The sequence below is a fragment of the Rhinopithecus bieti genome, unplaced genomic scaffold (assembly GCF_001698545.2).
Source record: "Rhinopithecus bieti isolate Rb0 unplaced genomic scaffold, ASM169854v2 scaffold_24392, whole genome shotgun sequence".
NCBI classification, from domain to species: Eukaryota; Metazoa; Chordata; class Mammalia; order Primates; family Cercopithecidae; genus Rhinopithecus; species Rhinopithecus bieti.
In genome coordinates, this window is record NW_016812542.1 from 3,761,389 (window position 1) to 3,785,180 (window position 23,792).

At 54.5% G+C, this 23,792-nt stretch overlaps 1 protein-coding gene across 1 annotated transcript; it reads right to left on the reverse strand.

The window, feature by feature from the left end:
- Positions 1-2,778: 2,778 nt before the first annotated feature.
- Positions 2,779-21,667, reverse strand: LAD1 (ladinin 1). Its single transcript, XM_017896517.1, has 10 exons — positions 21,334-21,667; positions 11,224-11,367; positions 8,251-9,091; positions 7,617-7,721; positions 6,700-6,743; positions 5,202-5,274; positions 4,961-5,098; positions 4,537-4,623; positions 4,177-4,251; positions 2,779-3,822 (listed from the first exon to the last, which is right to left on the reverse strand). Exons 1-10 carry the CDS (start codon positions 21,369-21,371, stop codon positions 3,817-3,819), a joined length of 1,551 nt encoding a protein of 516 aa, XP_017752006.1. The 5' UTR covers positions 21,372-21,667; the 3' UTR covers positions 2,779-3,816.
- Between the last annotated feature and the right edge of the window lie 2,125 nt (positions 21,668-23,792).

Here is a 23,792-nt window from a genome sequence, read left to right on the forward strand (position 1 = left end):
GCACCAGAATCTTGGAAGGCAGAGGGCAAAAGCTATGTGCTGCTCCACTTGAACTGATGCTGGGGGTGAAGACACCTTCCAGGCTACCAGCTCCTAATGGGCTGAGCAGCCTTGGGCAGGTGGCTGGCTCTGCCAGCCTCCGTGAGGGCATCTGCAAGGTGGGTCTTCTCCATGACCCCCAAAGTCATGTGGCACACCCTCCTCACAGGGAATGGACTTAAACCACTACAGGCGGCCAGATACAAGGTAGAACTTCCAGTCAAGAACCTTGAACAGGCAGCTCGCTGTGCGAGAGGGGTGATGCGGACTCTCGAAGGTCATCCCCTAACGGCTTTAAAATCAAACAGTGCCGGACCATGACCTGCTAAACCCGCTAGAGTGCAGATGCATGTGTCAGGCCCTGGGCTTTCGCTTGCTTGCCTGTGTCTGACCATGTACATGCACTTGTACGTTCAGGGCTGGCCCATTGCAGGGTTCAGTAGATTATGAAAATGAAAGAGACAGGAGGAAAGCAAGCCAGTGGGCAGCTGAGCTGACTCTCCCCTCCATCTCACTCTGAATCTTCACAGCCTAGGTCCTGCTTGACTCTGAAGCAGGAATGGTCCTCCTCTGGACCAGGCCCTCCCCTCCCCCATGACCCCCCTGGCACTTAAAGATCTTGCCCATTCATGATCCACACTCCTCTGTTTCTCTGTGGGCGAAGAAAGCAATCTCGCTATTCTCTGCTCTCTTCTCCCATCACCCAGTCATGTGTCCCGCCTTCCCAGTCCTCAAACTCTTCTCTCAAACCCTCTATCTTGGGAGTTACTATGCTGCCTCTACCACTAATGTCCTTGAAAAGGTCCTCTGCACAGGGGACTTGCATTTGCTCCATACCCATGCTGTTAGACTCTTGTCCCATCACTCAGCTGACTCTGTCCCCTCCATAGTTCCCTGTGGCCTCTGAGTCCAGTGGCCTTGATTGCCCAGCTCCAGGCTTATCCCCTGCCACGTGGGTCTCCACACTGCCAGCAGATCTGTGGCAGGGCAAGCTGAAGCCAACCGCCTGCTGGCCAGCATCATGGGACTGAGGAGGACCACAGGGAAGCAGGGAGACTTTGTAGAGAGACAGGCAGATGGAGGGGAGAGATTCCCGAGGGATAGTGAGGAAGGAGCCAGGCCGTCCAGAAGAAAGTAGGGGGAGCCCATCATCTCTCTCTCCCAGTCTAGCCCATGAAGCAGGGCCCAGTCTTCCCTTGGGTCCTGGCCTGTAATAACGTAGAATTTGGAATTACTTTTCCCAAACCCCTTTTTAACTTGAGGGTGGGTTACTGTTCCTTGTAAGCCCAATAAACTTTCAAACAGGCCACAGTTTATTTGCATGGATGCCTAGAAGAGGGGTCTGGGCACCTAGATCACTACAGAGCCCCATGGGAAAAGCCCAGTAGATCCTTAGTGTCGTAGGCCACACCTGTACGGCTTCGAATTGTTCTCAGGCAGGAGCTTCGTTCAGAGCGCTGTGAGACAACTACTCAGACGAGGAAATCCAGCCCCCATGCAGCAGCCACTCCTGGGCATAGCAGGGTTACTCTCAGCCCTTTTTTTATATCCCTGTCCTTGCAAAGGGATGTAAAGTGAAAACAAAGCCAGAGTGGAATGGGAAGCTTATGCTGAAATAGTGCATGTAAATTTGAGGATCCACAACAGGACGGGCCACTTGTGGGGTCACAGGGCCCCTACGGCACGAGAGCAGGAGGGTGCAGCCAGGAGTGGTGAGTGGGAGCCCTGTTCTGTCTCCAGAGGGTGCCCAATGTCACCCGTCCAGAGGCCTCCCCACCTGCCTGGACATCTAGTCGCTACCACTCATCTATCCCCAGCTGAGGTCATCTTGGGCACACGCTGGTCTCCTTGTTTACTGGCTGCGTCCCCAATAGGAACAAGGGCAGGGCCCTCCCGTATTGGATTCACAGGGGAGGGGGCTGTGCTGTGGCACCCCCTGACATTTCCCCTAGCAGCCAGCCCTCACTGGGCACTCCAGGGGAAGGGGGTGCAGGCATGAAGGGCCCTGCTGAGGCTGCAGCTGCAGGAACAGGCCCCTCAGTGTCCTCCTAGGCTCTTACTCCAGGGTAGGGCCCTGCCTGGGGAAGGCTTTCAGGAGGCTCTCCTGACTCTGGGTGGGGACAGTTTTGTTTACTGGAAAAGTTCACCTATCATGGCATGAACATGTGAAAGTCCTCTGAGGTCATCTGCTTGAGATTCAGAGAAGGGAAATGGCTCAGGGTCACACCTGAGGTCTGGGCAGAGCCAGAGCCGTTTAGATGTCCCGAGGCTCCAGGCAGGACTCACTCCATTCCTCGGCCCTGCCCACCCTTGTCCTCCAACTCTTAGCTGTGAAGTTGGAACACTCACAAAGCCCCAGCACTAGCAGCGGGTGGGGGGTGCTCAGGACAGGGCCCCCAGGTCCCTATATCCCTTACTCAGGCACAGGAGACTCACTGGCCAGAGGTGGGCCAGCCTGGGGCACTGGGACCTCTGCACAGATGGCACTTTGAGGGCCTGTCCCCTGGGGCAGATCTGCGGAGCCCTCACCCAGAGTCACAGAGCAGGGGTAGGGCTGATACCCCACACACCTGGGGAACTGGACTGATGATACCCTTAGGAGCCGTGTTAAGGGTCGTGTTCCAAAAAGACCTGGAGCTTCCCCAGGCATGCAAAGGGGGAGTGGGCAGGCGGCTCTGCACCTGGCCGCATCCCCAGCTGATTCTGGGTAAAACTACAGCAGTCAATCAAGACAGAGAGTTCTAATGATTTAAATTTTTGAAAAGTTGTAAACCACAGCTTTAAGGGGTTAACAGGGCACCAGGCTGATGTTCCTAACTTGGTTGGTTCTAGATTCTCTGATGGTTCCTTCACCAAGCTCATAGGGGCCATGATGTCGGAGCATGGGGTGGGGCTGGAGGGGCTTGTTGGGGAGGAGGGTAGGCCTGGCCCTGTATGTGGCAGTTCCCCAGTCACCAAGCTAGGACTGCTGAGTGGCAAGCCACCACCTTAATGTGAGAAGAGGGGAGATGAGGAAAATGATGATCCTCCTCACACACTTCAGATGACCTCTGCTAGAAAGCAAGGCCTCTGGAGAGGAATTCGCTTTTCAGGTCTCATCAGTCACTTACACCTGAGAGTGAATGAGTTTATCAGATCCTTCCTGAGAATAGGATTTTCAGAGAAAGGGGAAGTGGTTGCACACAAAAAGGCACTTAGCTCCTGGCCAGGGCAGCAGGCCAGGGAAGGGAGGGGAGAACCAAGCAGGGAGATGGGCCACGGGGAAGACGCATGGCAGCTCCTTCTGGCCAGAGTGGGCCTCGGTGGCTGGGAGCAGGCCCCAGGGACAAAGATGGGTGGGTCCAGGCCTCAGTGAAGGGGACATCACAGACACAGAGGCACTTGCTGGGAGCAGATGAGACAGGTGACTCTGGAGTTCTTGAGGGATGCCATGCCCCGACCCTGGATGTGAGCAGGAAGGAGCAGAGGTCTCTGGGTAGGACGTAGGCCCCATAGTGCTGATGTGTGCCTGTGCTGTGCCCTGGCCAGAGGCTGGGTCCCAGCATCTGTTGCGCCTGCCGCATGGTGAGAAGTTCCCAGCCCCAAGAGGCTGGGCTGGGAAGGAACTGGCTGAGTCTTGCAAATATTCCTGACCCCAGGGGCCCTGGCCAAACAGATCCAGAGGCAAAAAGGGAACAGAGGCAATGAGAGGAAGGGGTGCTGCTGTGAGAGGCAGGGGCCTGGCATGAGGGAGGCCCCTTGAGATGAAGACTTGCAGGTCTGTCTTGGCAGGGCTTGTCACACCTGTGGGGCAAAGAGCTGTTAGCACAAGGCAATGGGGTGCTCAGGGATGGAAGGGGAAGGGGGCCACTGGATAGGAAGGCATCTCTTTGCCCAAGCCCCACACCCACAATGAGTCAGAGCCCTGCAATCTGCCAGCTGAAGGGACAGAGGCTCTGAGAGCTGCAGGCAGCAAAACCAGCTGAGGGCTCAACCTTGTTCTCAAGGTTGGCTCAGACCAATCTGCATGAGCAGGGATGGGGGGCTTCTGGGTAGACTGTGCGATCGCAGGCCAGTGTGTGCACACGGGGGCGATGGGGTCTCCCACAGTGCACTGTGGCCCTCTGCTGTGGGGCCAGGCCCCTCCCCACCATTCACCTCAGCGTCCAGCGAGGAGTCAGATTTCTGTCCCCACTGAGTCCTCTTGGTAGCAGATGACACTTTCTGTGCCTCCTGATTGAGGGTATCAGGGTGGAGACCAGGGACTAAGACCAGGCTCCAAAGGGCTCGGGATCCCCCAGGCCCAGCTCCCAGCCCAGGATGTCCTTTCTCTTCCCATAAGAGAAAAGGAACCCAGACCTACCCCTCTTCTCTGCTAGAGTCTGACCCACATACCCATCCATCCCCCACTGTTTCTACTCCTGAAATGACTCCTCATCTCCCGCTGTCCCTCCTCTGTCCCCAATCATCCCACCACAATGGCCCCACGGTAAGAGACATCAGAGAGGGCCAGGGTACCTGGGGGTCCTGATCTCCAGACTCTTGGGTCCTGCTGATCCACAGGTTGAGTCTTGATGTCACAACCCCTGAGAGCCTCAAGTTCTCCTAAAAAGAGAACCTTCCATCTCAGGGTTTGGGGCCCTTGGCAGCAGCGAGGCATGTTCAGAGGCCCTGGAATGGGATAGGACTCTCCCTCACTCCCATATGCATCCAGCATGTGCCACATATACCTGGGACAGCCCCCTCCCCTTCTCCCAGGGAGCTGTGTGCCCAGCTAAGGAGATGGGCTCAGGAACGTGAATGGGAACTCAAGTGAAGGTTCTGCCAACATTAAGCGACACATGAAAACACAGTTTTCTAGCACTGCCACAGCCAAGATTTGGGTTTTGGAGATGTCAGGGCTAATCACCCTAAGGACCCTGGTGGGGCCTGAGCCCCTCACCTTCCGGCTGGAGGCTGGTTCTGCGCGGCTCTGGCCCACCAGTTCCTTCTCAAAGAGGTGACGCTTGCTGGCTACACCCACAGGAGCCACGAATAACTCAGTGCGAGGGGAACCCGGAGACTTTACAGATTCTGATCTCTGGGAACCAAGAACACCAACAGTTGACGCATGCTGAGGAGGGGCAAGGGCGATGCCCACCACTCATCCTGCCCTCCACCCCTTGGGAGAAGCCCCCACCCACCCGTATGGCTGTGTGGTATCTCTCCAGCTTCTCTCCCAACTTCACTGTGTTGGCTGGGAGCTTCATACTGGCACTGCAGGATGGAAGATGGAACAGGCGAGCCAAGTGAGACACCCAGGGATACCAGGCCTGCCCCCATGGCCTGAGAAGCAGAGCAGCCCCATCACACTTTCTCTTTGTGGCCAAGAGAAACGTGGCCCTCCATCACACAGCAGGCTGTGTTGACTCGGCCAAGGGGAGGAACTTACAGACTCCAGGGATTTCCCTCCACTCCCAAGAAACGTCCCATTCAACAGGACATCCCCAAGATGTCCCTCCTTCCCTTCTCCTCCACACCTTGTCATTTCCACTGCAAAACACCTCCCGAAGCAGGCCCTTCCTTTCCATCTTCCCCATCACAGCAATCGCCACCTACCTGCTCTCCCGGCCTGCCATCATGAGCTCTCCACATGGCTGCTCCTACCTCAAATCTAATCCTGTCCTTCCAGCTCGGACCCTGCAGGCCTTGGCAGAGCACACAAGGCTCTAGTGATCTGGGCCCTCCCCTTCCCTCCCCCACAGTATGCCTGTGTGCTGGCCAGCTGGACACCATGCTCTTCACTCTGCCTTTTCACAGGCTGTTCCCACTATTTAAAACGCTATTCCTCCAGTTTTATACGTGCAAACTTCCTACTAGTTCATGGAAAATCGATTGCTCCATGACACCTTCCCCAGCTCTCACAGGCTGAGCAGGTGCAGCTACTCCTGAGCTCCTAGCCCTGGGTTCATATTCCTGTGTCCCTGTCCCTCCTTGGTTGGCCAGTATGTAATGGTCTTATGTTTGAGAGAACTGCTATAGGTTCGCCGGGAGGGTGTGAGTTGCTTGAGGACAGCAGCTGTGTCATTTGTCTTTGCATTCCTCCTCCTCTGCCCCAAGCCTAGCCTAGTGTAGTAGGCTCCAGTAAATGTTCATGGGGCAGATGAATACAGCATGAGTGGATGACATTCCTAACACATAAGCACATCTGCTTCTCAGATCCTATTTCAGTTTTGCTTTTTTATTTCAAAGCAAATGCAAGTAGTCCTCAGGCTACTTGCATCAACACCACTGAGCCCAGGAATCCTTGTTAAACCTGCAGACCCACAGCCCCCCAACCAGGCCTGCTGGAGCAGGGGCTTCCCCTTCCTTACACTGTCCGTGGTCTCCCTCCCAGAAAGCCCCCTTTCCCTCTCCTAACCTCAAGGCTAAACCCTTAAACCCCTTTTGGGGCCCCACCCAAGCCCTGCCTCTTCCGAGCAGCTCTCCCTGATCCCTCCCCCTCCTTGTTCCATCTCATCCCGACTGAGTCCATCCTGTTAATCCCATCCCCCTGCCAGATCTGGAGCCCTGGGCAAGGACTGCACCTTCCTCTCATGTACCCTACCACACAGCCTGGCACAAGGAGGGCAGGTGCAGGTACTCAGAAAACAGCCTGAATATGGCCAAATAGGAAAGAACCAGAGCCTCCAGGCCGCCCACCTGCGAGTTAGGGTCGTTTCTGAGTTGTCTTTCTTGGGGTTCATCTGAAATGAGAAGGAAAGGCATTGGTGTATGGGAGTCCCCGGGAAATTGGTGGCCCCCTCGAGGGAGGAGCCCCGCTCTCCAGACATGTCCTCCTCCTCTTCAGACCTCCCACCCCTTCTACCAGGGGTCAACCCCCACCAAAGAAATATGTGGACAAGCCTTCATTAAAGATCATTGTTTGTATCTGGAAGACACAGGTTCCCACCCACTAATATGGGTCAGAAGTCTTTCTTCAGGCTTCCTTCTCAGGACACCTGTAACCACCTATTTCCTATCTGCCTCCCACTGCCCATGAGCTCTGTGGAGGCACCAGTCACTATCAGGCCACTTCTCCAGGGCCTGGCACACATTAGAGGCGCGATACAAAATGACTGAGTGAATGACCCAGTGAACAGAAGAAATAAGAATAAACACCAGGGCAAAGCAAGATGAGATTTCCCCAATCCACATAGTTTGTACTATTGGGACACTGGCAGAGCAGGGAGCACTAGGAGACCCTTGCTGCTGCTCTCTGTTCCTCCCCTCCGCTCCTAGACAAGTCTCCTAGGTGAGGCCAGGAACTGATGAAGGCAGGTGTGGACCTCCCTGCAGCCCAGGACCTGCCCTGCCTGTCCAGTCTTCATGCAGCCCTGGCCTTGCCCACTAGGTGGGGCTACTCATGCTTATTGGCAGCTACCTCCCAGGTCACTAACCTGCTCTTCTCTGCTGAATACAGACAGCCTTGTCTGTTCAGGGCCACCCATGGGAATCCAAAGCCCCTCTCTATCCAGAGGACCTTCCTAACTAACCTATGGCTCCTATGTTGTAATGGATGTGGGCTTTCTCCGCTTGCCCTCCACAGGCTCGCAGACCAAGGTGCCCAGCATTCTCACCCGAAAGGAGATGGTCCTGGGGCTGGAGCGTTTGAGGGAGCTGCTATAGGTTCGCTGTGTGGGTGAGGACACATCTGCCTCTTCCTCCTTGCTGGGGATTTTCACCTGGATGGAGCAGGGGGAGTGTCACACAAGAGGTCTAGGGCCCACCAGGCCAGGGCAGCCATAGACCCCATGGCTCACCCCAGGAGCTACAGGAAGAGGGGAGAGTGGGGCAGCCCTGTGCCTTCTCTCCTGCCTCCTTCATCTGCTGTGGGAGTAGCTCAGGGACAAAGTCCCTTGGGGCTAGGGCACCAAGCAGAGCTTTCTAAGGGAGCTTCTAGAAGGATCTGAGGCTTCCCATTAGTCTGCCAGGGTCCTGGAGCCCAGGCCCTGGATGAGGATATGCTGGAGGGCACCAGGTGCTCCCTGCCCCATAGCTGGTGCCCCTTTAAGCTCCAGCAGCCTGCCCCATCTCAGCCTCCCTGCTCTGACCGTGGCTAGAAACAGGCAGGGAAAGAAGAGACTTCCAAGGCCAGCCTGCAGGTGGGAGGATGGAGGGAGCCAGGGAACCAGGGACTACCTGGGTGGGACTGGCTGGCAGGGCCAGCCAGGTGGCAGAGTAGAAGGGTGGGAGGGACGGGACACTGCCAACCTGGAGTGTGACGGGTGGAAGACGGGAGGCCACAGTCGGAGGGTCTGAAGCCCCCTGCTCTGTCAAGGAGGGCAGGTTCTTCCCAGGGAGGGCCCTTCCTCTTTGCTCCTTGGTGGTGGCTGGGCTTCCTCCAGAGGCTGGCAGCTCCTGCGCCAGGGGCTGCTCTGAGGCTGTGGCCCTCTTTGGGGCCGGCTTGGCATCTGCAGTTGGGCTCTTCTCTGAGGCCAGTGCCTTCTCGAAGATGGATGCTTTCTCAGACACCAGCCTCTTTCCTGAGCCCAGTGCCATCCCTGGGGCTGGCGACTTCTCGGAGACACTGGTTTTTTCTAGAACAGCCTTCTTCTCTGAGCTGTTTCTTTTCTCTGACACTATCTTCTCTGATAGGGATGTCTTCTCTGAGGCCAGCACCTTCTCGGAGATGGAGATTTTCTCGGAGACCAGACTCTTTTCAGGCGCCGTCTTCTCTGGCATGGATGATTTCTCCAAGACTGGGGACTTCTCTGGAACCCCTTTCTTCCTCCCTCCTGGCTCCCTGCCCGTCAAGCTCTCCTCCTCCAGGGCCCAAGGGCCCCGCTGTTCCCGACTCAGTCTCCGGCGAGGTGGGATTTCCAGTTCCTTCTTGGGGACTAGGGGTTGCTGTGTGGCCTGCCCAGGGCTCAAGCTGTCCCTCCCCTCCTCTGCCTCCAGCCTCTCCCGGATGGGGGCCTGTGCAGCCTCCACCACCTGCCGCCTCTGCCTCCGCTCCTGCCGTGTTCTGAGGATGCTCTGGATGTCCTCACCCTCATCTTTGGAGGCTGGGGGCAGTGGCTTGGGCACTTCTGCTTCTTCCACGCTCGGTAGTCTGAGTCAGAAGATGGGAGACAGAATCAGAGGATAGAGGTGGAAGAGACCCTAAGTATACCTAACCCAATGGAGATGCTGGCAGGGCTACCAAGGAGGAGGTGAGGAAGTCAGGCCCTGGCCTCCCCGGTTCACCACCACGTTTATCCACTCGATATATTGCACTTCCAAGGTATCATCTGAACAAAGCACTCTATGTTTTTTAAAAAGTTTATAAATTCCTATGAAGTCCAATGACTCTATGTTCAGACATAGTCAACAGACCCTTAATAACTACTTTAATATGGGCCAGAGCCTGTGCAGGGCATTGGGGATCAAAAGGAATAAGCACAGTCGCGCCCCTTAGATCTTAGATCAGGACTAAAGATGTCCACGGATTTGTTCAAGGTCACACAGCTAATTGGTGGGGGAGCTGGGAGCAGAACCTAAGGCTTCTGATGCACCGTTCCACACTCCTGTCAGTCTTGTGGGTGCAGCCGAGACTAGGTGACAGCCACAGGTACTTGTGCAGCCAAGCTCTGGACATCCTCCAGAGTCTGGGGCCAGGCAAGGCTAGGGGCTGGGGGAGGGAAGGGGAGAGCGGAAAGGGGAGGGCGAGGGAGGAGGGGAGGAGAGATCAACACAGACCTGTTCTCCCTTCTAGGGACAAAGAAACAAAAGCAACATGAGAGGACTGTCCAAAACCCTTAGCACCTGCCTCCAGCAAAGGAGATCTCTTTTCCCTTCCTTACCACCCGCTCTCCATGTGCTTTCAGCAATTATGCTTCCTGTCTGAGACCTCAGTTTTCAAATCTGGCAAAATTGGGCTTGTTAGGAAGCCAAATGAGACTCCATGAGGTGCCCAGCACAGTCCTGGCATATAGGTGGCACCCCCCCCCCCTTTCAGTAAACCCCAGGCTCTTCCCCGCCTCATAAGCCCAAAATCAGATGGCAAAACTACCCAGGGGTCTTCTCCTCCAGACAGTAATTATAGCCGGGAGCAGTGCTCACACCTGTAATTCCCAGGCACTTTGGGAGGCTGAGGCAGGTGGATCATCTGAGGTCAGGAGTTCAAGGACCAAGCCTGAGTCAACATGGTGAAACCCCATCTCTACTCAAAAATACCAAAAATTAGGCCAGGCGTGGTTGGTGGCAGGTGCTTAATCCCAGCCTACTGGGGAGGCTGAGGCAGGATAATAGCTTGGAACCTGAAGGTGGAGGTTGCAGTGAGCCAAGATTGTGCACTGCACTCCCCAGCCTGGGTGACAGAGCGAGATCCATCTCAAAAAAAAAAAAAAAAAAAAAAAAAACAAGGCAGCCAGGTATGGGGCTCAGCCTGTAATTCCCAACACTTTGGTGAGGCCAAACGTGGGCGGATCATGAGGGGTCGTATTTAAGAGATCGCAGTATCTCATTCTTCTGTTGCACATGGGAAACTTTCTCTACGATTTTCTTGTAGCTAGTTGAAAATACAAGAATATGTATGCTGGGCATTGGGGTGTCACTATTCTTAGGTGGGAGTCTCTCAGTGTACTGGGGGGAGGCTGAGGCAGGGATAATTGCTTGACCAGGGAGGTCGGAGGTGGGGAGTTGGCAGTTGAGCTCTCCGATGATCATCCTAGCAACAGAGCAAGACTTACTCTCAAAAAAAAAAAAAAAAAAAAAAAAATTTAAATTAAAAAAAAGAATTAGTAAATTAAATTATAGAGGGTCAGGGTTAGAGGGAGGCAGCCTGGATAATGGAAGGAGGTGGGAGCTTGACAGATCTGGATGGATATTCTGGCCCTGCCCCTCTTAAGGTACATGATCTCAGCAAGTCACCTAAGTACTCTTCAACCCTGTTTCTCCACCTGTAAAATGGGATAACAATACCTCTCTCCCAGGGATATTGTGAGAATGACGTGAGCTATGGCCATAAAATGTCCAGCACAGTATTGGTTCATGGATGGTCAACAAAAAGTAGCAAGCATTGTTATGAAGAGGACAGAAGCTGGCAGGACTGAGCCTGGGGAAGGTGGGGAACTTGAAGTTCATCATCACACCCTTCAGCCTCATTTCCTGGACCCCAACTCCCTGAGCAGACTGAACATGCTGCACTTAGTCTGAGGCAGCCAGTCCATCCCCATCAGTCAGGATAGAAACCTGAGCACCTACCTCTCAGAAGCAGAGGTCTGCCGGTCTCCATTCTGGCTGAGCCTGGGAGCCTCATCATCCGCCGTGGAGCTCAGGTTGCGGTGCCGCCGCCTGCGCTCGCGCTCCTGCTCCTCCTCATCCTCCAGAGTCCACTGTCGGGCAAGGCTGGGGGAGGGGAGGAGAGGGTCAGCACAGCTGGGGAAACCCAGGACCCTCCCGAGGCAGGCTCCTGTAGGGCTGGGAGAAGAGATCAAATGCCCTCTAGGCCTGCACTGGCTACAAGTGGCTCAGAAGCGCTTGAAACATGGCTGGTATGAACGGAGGCATGCTGTGTGAAATGCACGCTGAGTCTTGAAGACCAGAGAAAGGTCTCATTAAGAACTGTATACATTGGCCAGGCGCGGTGGCTCATGCCTGTGGTCCTAGCACTTTGAGAGGCTGAGACAGGTGGACTGCCTGCACTCAGGAGTTCGAGATCAGCTTGGGTAACATGGCAAAAACTCATCTCTACTAAAAATACAAAAAAAAAAAAAAAAAAAAATTAGCCAGGCATGGTGGCGCACACCTGTAGTCCTAGCTACTGAGGAGGTTGAGGCATGAGAATCACTTGAACCCAGAAGGCAGAGGTTGCAGTGAGCTGAGATTGTGTCACTGCACTCCAGCCTGGGTGACACAAGAAGACTGTCTCAAAAAAGGGGGAAAAAAAAAAAAGAAAAAATTGTGTATATTGATTGTGTGTTGAAATGGCAATATTGTGGATATATTGGGGTAAATGAGCTGTAGTATTAAAATTAATTTTGTTTTTTCCTTTTTTTGAAACAGGGTCTCACTCTGTTGCTCAGATTGGAGTGCAGCGGCGTGATCACAGCTCACTGCAGCCCCGACCTCCTAGGCTCAAGTGATCCTCCCACCTCAGCCTCCCGAGTAGCTGGGACTACAGGTGTGCATCACTACACCTGGTTAATTTTTAAATTTTTTGTAGAAATGAGGTCTCACAATGTTGCTCAGGCTGGTCCTAGACTCCTGGGCTCAAGCAATCCTCCCACCTTGGCCTCCCAAAGTGCTGGGATTACAGGCGTGAGCCACTGTGCTGGGCTCCTTTTTACTTTTTTTTAATGTGACTACTCAAAAACTTAACATTTTAGACCGGGCGTGGTGGCTCACACCTGTAATCTCAGCACTTTGAGAGGCTGAGGAGGGTGGGTCACCCAAGATCAAGACTTGGTGAAACTCTGTCTCTACTAAAAATACAAAAAAAAAAAAAAAAAATAGCGGGTGTTGTGGCGCATGCCTGTAATCCCAGCTATTCGGGAGGCTGAGGCCAGAGAATCGCTTGAACCTGGGAGGTAGAGGTTGCAGTGAGCCGAGATAGTGCCATTGCACTCCAGCCTGGGCAAGAGTGAAACTCCGTCTTAAAAGAAAACTTAACATTTTAAATGTAGTTCAAATTATACATCTATTAAATTCCTACTAAAGCTGCAGGGCTTTGGATTAGACCAGGGTTTCTCCAGCTCAGCACTGTTGACACTTTGGCCAGACAATTCCATGTCGGGGGCTGTTCTGGATCACAGGATGTTTAGCAGCATCCCTAGCCTCTACCTGCTGGGTGCCAGTAGTACATTCCCCAGCTGGGACAACCAACGTGTTTCCTGACATTGCCAAACGTCCCCTGGGGGGCAAAGTCACGCCAGATAGGAACCACTGGGTTGACCTGTACTCTGGACCCAAGGATGGGAATGGGGGGCCTCCGTCCCTGGGGGTGACCAGGAACGTGGAAGGGCGGGCCTGGTCCTGCCTGAAGGAAACAGATGGACTTGCCAAGTGCCTTTCTCTTTTTGGTCCTGGGATTCTTAGGTAATACCCATCAGTGGACAGTCATGGAGGTATTTCCTCAGTTACTCAATTCCCCATGGAATTTCTTAGCTTTTGGGAAGGGAAGACTTACAAACAAAACCACTTACACCTGGAAAAAACTCCAGTATTGCCTTCCTTTCACTTTCCCAGGGGCTCCTGGAGCCTTCCTCACCTATCAGATGGAAAGAGCTTCATGGAAAGAGTTGAGCCACGGAGCTCCACAGAGTTGGATGAAAATCCAGACAACTTTCACTTCTCCGGGGAGCAAGAGGACACCACACCCTACTTTTGGTTCCTGCCCCAGTCATCCTTCATTCATGGGGCCAAGCAGGCATTCTATAGTCAGCCAGCCAACCCCACCAGTCTATCCATCTACTACTGGCCCACACACCCATGTACTCAGCCACCCACCTGTTTCCACCATCTTTATCCACCTGCCCTACCTACCACCTCCCACCAGCCCATCTTCCATCCAACCCACCCCTTCCAATCCAACAAAGAGCAAATGAAAACTGAGTGACTGTGACAGGAGAGTACCATGTCAGGAACTGTGTGGGGGTCACAGAACATGGCAGGGTCTCTGCCCTGGAGATATTGACAATCCAGTGAAAAAGAGAAGTGTGTCCACCACTAACTCCCCCAACCAAAGTGCAGAAGTTGTTCTGCACAGTGAGAGAACAAATGCTATAGGCCAAGATTATCAGAAAAGGCTCATGGAAGAGATGAACCTGGGCTGCATCTCAGTGAGGCTGGCAGTCCAGGCAGAGGGAAGGTACCGGGGTTCAGGGTTTGCTGGGGGTGGGAAGCTGAGCTTCATTCTGGGAGACAGGAAGGGGTGTGAGCAGGGAAGTACCAGGCTGTGAAAGTCAGATGGAGGAGCCCTTCCGGGCACCTCCCTGTGGCTCCCCCTGCATTGTCTGCAAATCAGGTTAAAAGGTTCTAGAAACGGCCTCTGTCTTCCCTCCCAGAGTTATAGCAATGACTGCAAGGCCTCCCCTTGCCACTGCCAGATGCCAAACTCTCTACCCTTTGCTGTCCCAGCCTCTCCTGCTGCCCAGCCCTAGTTCCCACTGAGCCTCTCTCCTCTGCAGGGAGACTTTGGTAAGGCAAGGTCAGGTGATCTGGTTTCTAGTCCTCCTGCCCTTGGGCAAGTCACTTCCTTCTCTCTTCCTCTGTTTTCCCTCCTAAAATGAGAAAATGAACCACATGACTGCTCCGATTTTTTTCTAGGTCCAGCATCCCCCGGATTGAGCCAATATTCATGAAAAAATTACTTTTGAGGACCTATTATGTGCCAGGCATGACTCCAGGGGCTGGGAGCAGCCGGGAATGAGACCAACAGTCTTCCCCTTGACGGAGCACATTTCCAGCATGGGGGAGTCAGACCATGAACAAGGAAATGAGCCCATAAACAAAATGACACCAGCTAAGTGTCACTAGGACAAGGGAACAAAGTAAGTGACATGAGAGAAGGTGGCTGGGTGGGGAAGCCCCCTCGGAGAGACCTGGTTCATGAGAAGTAGGCAGCAGAGCTGGATCTGGCAGCCAGTGTTCCAGAAGGAGGATCCAGCCAGTGCAGAGCCCGCATGTGAGGAGCTGGGTATTCAGGGGAAGACGGGAAGCCAGGGCCAGAGTGGCCCTCAGGGAAGTTGGAGAGGGAGGCAAGGCCAGAGCAGAGGGCCTTGAAGACCAGGGAAAGGACTTGGGTTTTATTCCAGGTGTGCTGGAGAGCCCTGGAGAGTGGTACACAAAGAAAGAACGTGATGGGATCGCTGTATTTTTAATCTCTCTGGCTGCTGTATGAAAAAAGAAAAAATTGAAAAGGCTAGGGGAGAGGGGAAACGGGTCAGAAAGCACCGGCAATCCCATAGGCAAGAACTAGAACTATGGTGGCTTGAACTGGGGTGATGACAGAAAATATGGGGGAAAAGTGACAGATTTGGGACATGTTCTGAAGATATAGCCACCAGGGTTGGCGTTGGATTGGATGTTGGGTGGGAGGAGGGGCAGGAAAAGAGAAAAATCAAGAACTGCTAGATTTTGGGCCTGAGTTATTTCTGGAGCTGCCATTAATAACGTGAGAAAGACTAGGGGAGGAAGGAGGGTGGTGGGCTGTTGGGTGGTAGTTGGGAGGGACAAGGAGGAGATGAAGAACTGTGCTTCTGGTTTGCTCCAAGGGAGAAGACACCAGTGAAAAAGCAAAGATGAAGACGCTGCAGCCAGGGAGCTCAAAGGAAACCAAAGGAGGGTGCTGGCATGAACAGGGGAGTAAAGGCCTCAGTCAGATGCTGCTGCGAGGGGAACGAGACCAGGACGGAATTGTGAGCACAGAGGCGCCAGGTACCGCAGGAATAGCAGATGCCAGGACTGTGCCAGAGCCTGAGCAGGCTGGCGGGGGTAAATGGAAACCAAAAAAGGAATTAGTGAGTAGCAACAACTCTTTTGAGAAGCAAATAGCATGGGACAGTAGTGGCCGAGCACAGTGGCTCACGCCTGCAATCCTAGCACTTTGAGAGGCTGAGGCAGGTGGATCACCTGAGGTCAGGAGTTCGAGACCTGCCTGGCCAATATGGCAAAACCCTGTCTCTACTAAAAATACAAAAATTAGCCGGGCATGGTGGTAGGCGCCTGTAATCCCAGCTTCTCAGGAGGCTGAGGCAGGAAAATGGCTAGAACCCAGGAGGTAGAGGTTGCAGTGAGCTAAGATCATGCTGCTGCACTCCAGCCTGGACAACACAGCAAGATTCCATCTAAAAAAAAAGAGGGGGGGTGGACAGTAGCTAGAGGAGGATGTGGGCTCAAAGAATACTTTAAGGTATAAGTTACATAAATGTACAGATCTTAAGTTTTGCTTCTTTTTTTTTTTTTTTTTTTTTTTGGATGAGCAAACAAAGGAGAGAGTGGAGAAGGTCTTAGAGGGTTGAAAAGAGTGTGACTGGCTGGGCATGGTGGCTCACACCTGTAATCCCAGCATTTCGGGAGGCCAAGGTGGGAGGATTACTTGAACCTAGGAGTTTGAGACCACCTTGGGCAACGAAGCGAGACCCCTGTCTCTATATAAGAAAAGAGCGACTGAGTTGTCCTGCAGTGAGAGAAACAACCGCAGGATAGGGTGTCTTTCATGTCTAGTGCCCAGCACTGCGCCTGGCACCAGCAGGTGCTGACAAATGTGGAAGAGCAAGTAAGTGTCAATTTCAGGAGTGCTGGGCTCTCCTCCTCCCTACAAATTACAAAACCTCTGCCTGGATGCCAAGGCACACAAAGAGGGAACAAAGCCCACTCCTCCCCCAAAGGCAATCTGCCCGGCTGTCTGCCCAGGGAAGGTGAGTGCCTGCCCATCACCCCAAAGGGAAAGGAGGTGCCTTTGGAGGAGAACCTTCCAGACCCTCCCAATTCTGCCAGCAGCGCAGCTCTTCCTGGTGAGAACCTCAACCCCTCCTCTGGCAGTCACACCTCTACTTCCTCAGGGGAGAAGGAGAGGAGCCCAAATCAAACTTTCCTTCTATGACCTTGGCCACGGAACTTAAACAAGATTCCCCTGGGCCTCTGCATGACTCCTGTGAGCTCTGGGTATTTGTAGATTGAACATTCATCATTCCTTCATCCTTCATTCACTACACACAAACAGATGCTCTCTTATGAGGCAGGTTCCAAAGTCCCACCTCTCCTCAGTTTTCTTATTCAGACTTAGAAACGCCAATTTCTGCTGGCTTACATGTGAGGCCACATCTCCAGCTCCCTCCTCTGGATGCACCCCGTCCCTTATCCACAGCCTGGAAACAGCTCTTGCCCTCCAAAGCTGAGGGATCCAAACACTGGGGAAAGTGACCCACAAAGCCCAGAATGCCTCTCCCCTGACCACACCCACAGCTGGCTGAGCTGGAGCCTCCAGGATTCCTAGGTCTTGAGCCACCCAGCTCCCACATGCCACCCTCAGCCCTTGGGGAAGTGGCCAATTTGTTTATCCTCCTGTGGGGCCCTGGAGGGTGCATGAGCACTCAGGTCCTGGTCTCCTGGTGGGTCTCCATGGCTGAGCTGCAGGACTCAGAACCCAGGGATCTTTGAGTGTCCCCAAGCTTTACACTAAGACCCCACAGCTCACCCAAGGTGACATGGCCACCATCCCTGCTGCTTGGCAATCATGGGGCTGCCTTCAACCCTGACATCTGGCAAAACAGGAATCCCTACAGCAGCACCACCCCACCGTGGGGAGAAATGTTATATCGGATAAGCACAAATCATGAGGGAGGGAGGGAAGGGCAAAGGCCAGTCCCCAGGAGGGGACTCAGTGGGTACAGTTGTTGAAACCCCAGTAATAAATAAAAAATTGAGGGCTCAAAACAGTGTTGGGCACTTGTTGAACATGGTGAATACGAATAAATCCATAACTAAAGGAATAAGGGTGGAAGTGAGCACACTCGTGGAAGTGCTTACTCTAACACCAGTCACTGTTCTAATACCCCTGGCATTCATCTTTACAACAGCCACTGGGTGTGGTGGCTCACGCCTGTAATCCCAGCACTTCAGGAGGCCAAGGCGGGCAGATCACTTGAGGCCAGGAGTTCAAGACCAGCCTGGCCAACATGGTGAAACCCCATCACTACTAAAAATAGAAAAAAAAAAATAGCTGGGTATGGTGGCGCACACCTGTAATCCCAGCCATTCAGAAGACTGAGGCATGAGAATCACTTAGAACTCAGGAAGCAGAGGTTGTAGTGAGCCGAGAACATGCCACTGCACCCCAGCCTGGGTGATAGAGCGAGACTCTGTCCATCTCGTATATAAAGAAACTGAGGCTCAAAAGAGTTAACAACTGTCCCAGGATTGCACAGCTAATAAAAACAAGAAGCCAAGATTTAAACATAGGTCAGCCTCTCAAAAGCACCTACCCTTAACCACCATACCAAGTGCCAGAAAAGGATGTCCAGGGAGGGCCGGCCCTAACCCAGAGTGAGCTTAACAGCTGAACCCTCAGGGGAGGGAACAGAGGCCCAAGAGGGCATCTAAAGGTGTGGTATTCCCCACCCCAGGACAGGTTGGGGCCCAGGGCAAAGCCTGGGAGGGCAGAGGTTTGGGGAAACCCCATGGCCCATGCAACATTGATCTTCAAACCCCAGAGCAAGGCCCAGGGTGAAACCTGCAGGCCCCAACAGCTGGGGAGGCTCAGCTGCTCCTACTAGCTGAGACCACAGCACCAGCCAGCTGCCCACCACTCCTTCCCTCTCGACAACCCTTTCCCCAACCTCCTGGCCTTCATTTGGGGACACACATCCCTCTCGGTGTCTCCACGTAATGCTAATGCTGCTATCCTCCTCCCCACTCCAGACTTCAACTCCATCCTTTGGAGATGGGGTCCTCTTTTTCTCTTAAATAATTCTAAAGGACATTCTGCCCTGTTACTCACTAGGGAGTTTGTTTTGACCTCTCACCAATTTTCTTCCTGAAGTCTAACTTCCAGCTATTCTGCAGCAACTGATGGCAGGGATTTAAGTGAAGTGGTTAAAAGTCATGTTTAGCAGTAGAACCCATTTTCCCAAATTGAATCAGACAGAAGCCCCATTATACAATAGATCAAGGCTCAGTTGCTCTGCTTAAAGCTGGGAGAGGGTGAGAAGGCTGCCCCAGATGCATTTTGTGGAACCCTGGGGCTCAAGGAGCATAATTTGCAAATCTTGGGGGCTGGGGATAGGGAAGGGAGGACAGAGGAGGGATGGGAGAGCATGCCCATGACCTTGGCCAGTCTCCTGAACCTGAGCAGGGCAGGCCTTAAGCTCCCCTTCTGCATGGTCACTGTAGGGGGTAACTCAGGTCTCTTCCAGCCCCAAAGGTCTAGAGAGAGGTGTCAGGAGAACCCAGGGCAGCAACTGGAAGTAGGAGGGTGGCTCAAGGCCCAGGCAGGGAAATGATTAACCACTGGCTGTTCAGTCCCAGGCATTCTCAGACCAACCCCTCACCCCCTGCAGACAGGCCTGGCCCAGCCTCACTGGTCACCAGGCCAGTCCAGGGAGAAAAGGACAAGGCCTCTGACCAGGGCACCCAGCCAGCCAGCTCACCACTGCCCCCCATCCCATCCCAGGGCTGGAGGACTTGAATTTCTGCTCTATGCCAAGGATGGGCTGCAGGCTGGCCCCCAGCTACCCACCCACCTCTCCATCCACCTCCCCACCTGGGACCATGCTGTCACACCCTAGCACGGTCCTCCTCAGCCCAGGAGGCTCCATTGACAGTGACTCACAGCCCTTTCCTGCCTGCCCGCTGAGGCTTGTTCACCCAGGGAGCGGAGCGGGAGCGGTCCTCTGTTCCAGGTGCCTCATCAGGGTGACTGTTGGCAGCAGCTGCATCTGCCCACAGGGCTCTATGAGGGCTGGGACCAGGCAGGGAGGGCAGGCCAGGGGCCCCTGTGGCAGGACTGGTTCCCCAGAGCTTCCCTGGCACTTACCCTGGACATCTTGTGGGAACCTGGCTGTACCCACACGAGTCCGTGTCCATCTGAGCAGTGGACAAGCTTAGGCCAGACCTTGCTCCCATTTTCAAAGTTCCAGTGCCCCAGCTGCCTCCCCACACACACCCCCATGCATATCCAGGCATGCTTTCAGACACAAAATCACATATATCCCACCAGACTATGAACTTCTGAAGGAGTGTCTGGTTTGTGTTTTTAACCCAATGCACAGTACTGAGGTCTTCAATAAACAGTTCAACTGAACATATGCAGACTGACAAGCTCAAGACTCAGCAACCTTAAGAACCAACTCCACACGCAGATGTCTCATCTCTTCATAGGCCATAAACACACTTGTCCACAAGTACGCCACACACACACACACACACAAAGCATACATTCATAGGCACAGGTAGGCCCACATCTAGAAGCAAAGACACTCCCACATCAACCCCCAGGCACACTGACCCACATGCAAAGTCCAAGCCCTTGACTCCTCAGCCGCACCCTCAGCACAGACCTTCCTCTGTAGCAGCCTGGGTTTCTTTTCCAGAGCACTGAGTTCCCTCCATTCGTGGGGCTTACCTTTTCCCCTCTCTAGAGCCCATGGGCTGCCCACAGTGCTTCAGAGCACTGTGAGGTCTTGAGGGTCTGGGGAGGTGGCCCCCCACTCCCAGTCCCAGGCGATGAGCTGCTATGGAGAGGCTAAGCCTGAGACAATGAGGTAGTTCTGGAGCCCTTAAGGGAGGGCGGGAGCAGGGTAGAGGACATACTAGAGCACTGGAAAAACCTGTGAAAGATGCCTTGATGGGGAAAGCCTGCAGGACCCAAATGGCTGGAGGGTGCTGGTCTGCACCTGGCAGAAATAGCCCTGGCTCAGGAAAGGCCAAAACCCAAATGCCCACCTGGGAGGAGCCAAGATGCTAATGTCTACCTGGCTAGAAAGGGATCAAAAGAGCAGGCTCCAGCTCTGGGCTATTCAGGAGCCTCAGTTTCCTTAGGGACAAGATGCCGGAGGCGGGTGCCCAGTGGAGGAATGAGGTGAAAATGCTCACAGGGGGCCTTCTTGGGAGAGGTGCAGGGTTGCTCCAAGAGAAGTCAGTAGAGGTCACCAGTCTCCATGAGGGGTGCCACCTTCTGAACACCCACCTTCCCCAGGCCTCTGGGACCCTGATAGGATGTCCAGTAGGCAGGGAAAGGATGCCTCATCCCCTGACCCTTTAGGAGACCAATGTACAAATATTGCAGCAGCACAGATGAGGATGGACACTATCTTAAGGTTCCCAGCCCAGATGCCACCCCAAAATGCCATGCTGAGATTTTGAGCCTCCTTAGTGGGAGATGGGTCTGCTTCCCTCCAGTCCTCTTCACTGACCCCTCCAAGACGGCTCTCCCTGCTCCTCCACCTCCCAAGAGGGGCTGTGGGACACCTCCCAGGGGTCCTCTCCCCCGGAGACACACGGGGGCAGTGAGGGAGACTTCTCTCAGGAATGAGGCTTGGAGGTTACTCCTGAACACCTCCACAATCCCCCAAAACGTTCCTTCCCGCTTCCACCTTCCACAGGGAGGCCATACCCCAGGGGGCGTCCAGGCTGGGGACCAGCCTTCCCCCAAGTACCCTGTGTGGGACCTCAGGCCCCGATGGGAGAAGACCTACCCTGTAACCTCAGGGTCCCCGAGTTTGGCCCCAATCCTGTCTCCCGCGAGTCGCAGCAAGACCAGGGTCCAGCCTTGGTGTCAGGGTCCCAGGCGGGGAGGAGGCCGGTTCCCGGGGAGAGAAGACCCAAAATCTCCCCGCCGACCCCGCGCCCCTCCTGGCTCCCTCGGGCGCTCACCTGGACAGCGCGGACCAGTCCTTCCTGCTGACAGCCATGCTGCAGGAGCCCCGCGTGGCCGCCCGCGCCCGGCCGGCCGCCGCCTCACCTGGCGCCCCTCCCCCGCCCGCCCAGGTGGGGTCACATGGCCGCTTATCTCACCCCCGCGCGCCCCGGCCGCGCTCCGATTTGCCGACCCGGGAGCGGCCTCTGGGGTGTGGGCGTCCCAGACAAAGCCGCATTGATCGCAGCCCAGGCCGGCCGGGCCGCGAGGCCGCAAGCGCTGGGTGGACCGTCGGACGGATCGCGGGACCGACCGACGGACGCCCGGGGCCGGCGTGGGGCTGGTCGGCTGCCCGGGGCGAGGGCGGGAGACTTCCTGCTCAGAACCAGTCCGACCAGCTTGGCGCTGGGCCGCCTCCCCGCGCTGTGTCGCGGCCCGGGTGCCGGGGAGCTGGACTGGGGGCGGGGACCCCTGCCGGGAACCCGACTTAGCCCGGAGAAGCTCAAGAGCAAGAAGCCGAGCGGAAAAGTTAGCGCAGGTACTGTAATCTCGGAGCGCCCGCGCCTTCTGGGCCCCTTTCCAGAGAACGCCCTCCCCACTCCCAGGCTTCAGAACCCACCCGGGCCCACCGCCCCAGTAGGCCTGGCTGAGATGAATGGGGCTTTGCTTTCTGAGCTGCACATAAAACAAGCCCCTGGTAGAGCCAGCCCCACCCAAAGGGAGAATCTTAGACTCAATTCAGCAAACATTTGTGTGCCCACAGCCTGAAAGCACAAATATGTCAAAGGCACTGTCCTTGCTCTCTGATACTGGACTTTGGCAGGGTGTATAATAGGGGCAGAGGAAGCTCAGTTTTTCTTCCCGGAGGAAAGATTAAGCACAGATATCTAGGACTCGAATTTTGGAGCACCGTGAGACAGCTCAGGCACCCCGGCACCACCTGGCTCCCTTTATGTGCCCATCTGGGCTGGTGCGGGGCCAGGTGCTTTCTTTCCAGGAACCAGCGTCAGGTGGGCTAAGAGAAGGTCAGGTGCTGAGCACGGGGAATCTTATCTTCCCTGATGGGTCTGAAACACAGGGTCAAGGCACAGCTGCAGTTCCTGCCCTGAGAGGAAGGAAGCACAGCCGCCAGCGCCAGGATGAGAAGACAGAAAAGGAGCCGAAGTAGGAACTGCCCTCATGCTCCCGGGCCTCACTGCCCAGCCTCAGCCTCTCTCTGCTGCTCATCTCAGGCCCTCCAGCCCTGAGATTCATGGTGAAGGGCAAGCTGGCTGCCGGGCAGAAGCCTGGAAACACACACAGCCAGCCTGTTGAGATTCCCCTTCCCAAAGTACCCCCTCCTCCAGGGAGCCTTCCTTCTTGGCATAGGAGGGGCAGGATGAGGTCCAGGACATGAGAACTGGACTGGTAACTTGCACACTTGAGATCTGATTCTGACATTTGTGAACTATGTGACTTGGAACAAACTCCCTCAGTTTCCTCATCTGTGGAGTGGATGTTAGGATACCTTGCTCTGCTTCCTTCCAGGTTGTGGAAATCGCATGAGTTCCCTGCTAGTGACATTGGAGTGAGCAGATGAACGTCAACAAGGCCCCAGGGAGCTCTGAACAGAGGCTAAGGCAGGCCCTGGAGCTGTTTGCTGTTTACAGGAAAAGAGAAAGAGGGGACCCCAATAGTCTAGGTCCCTGGATCCTCTGACCTGGGGCCTGACACTGTCAGGGAAGCTGCTGTCTCCCTGGGGACCTACTGAATGTTCTTCCCATGGCTGGTCAGTGGTGACACCTCAACACAGGAAGAAAAATACTCCTATGAAGTCATCTGAAGCCTGGTCATGCCATGGACACTTCATGAAGCCAGGGAACAGTGGGGTTTCTAAAAGCCCAAAATCGAATAGCCTCCCTACAGATATAAAAGCCCAAAGACATGGAAAGTTTGTATGCAGACAACCCTAGAAGTAAGGAAAAGTGAATGCCATATATGTTAGTGCCCAGAAAGTTCCTTGAGGGCAGACATTGTACATTTACGGGATACTTTCTAAGTGCCAGCTACTGCACTTGGTGCTGGATCAGTGCATTCATTTCCTGGGGCTCCTGTGATGAAGTGCCACAAACTGGGTGGCTTTAAACAACAGAAATTTACTCTCTCACAGCTCTGAAGGTTGGAAGTCTGCCATCAAGATGTGAGCAGAGGCCGGGCGTGGTGGCTCAAGCCTGTAATCCCAGCACTTTGGGAGGCCGAGGTGGGCGGACCACAAGGTCAGGAGATCAAGAGTATCCTGGCTAACACGGTGAAACCCCGTCTCTATTAAAAATACAAAAAAGTAGCCGGGCGCGGTGGCTCAAGCCTGTAATCCCAGCACTTTGGGAGGCTGAGACGGGCGGATCACGAGGTCAGGAGATCGAGACCATCCTGGCTAACACGGTGAAACCCCGTCTCTACTAAAAATACAAAAAACTAGCCGGGCGAGGTGGCGGGC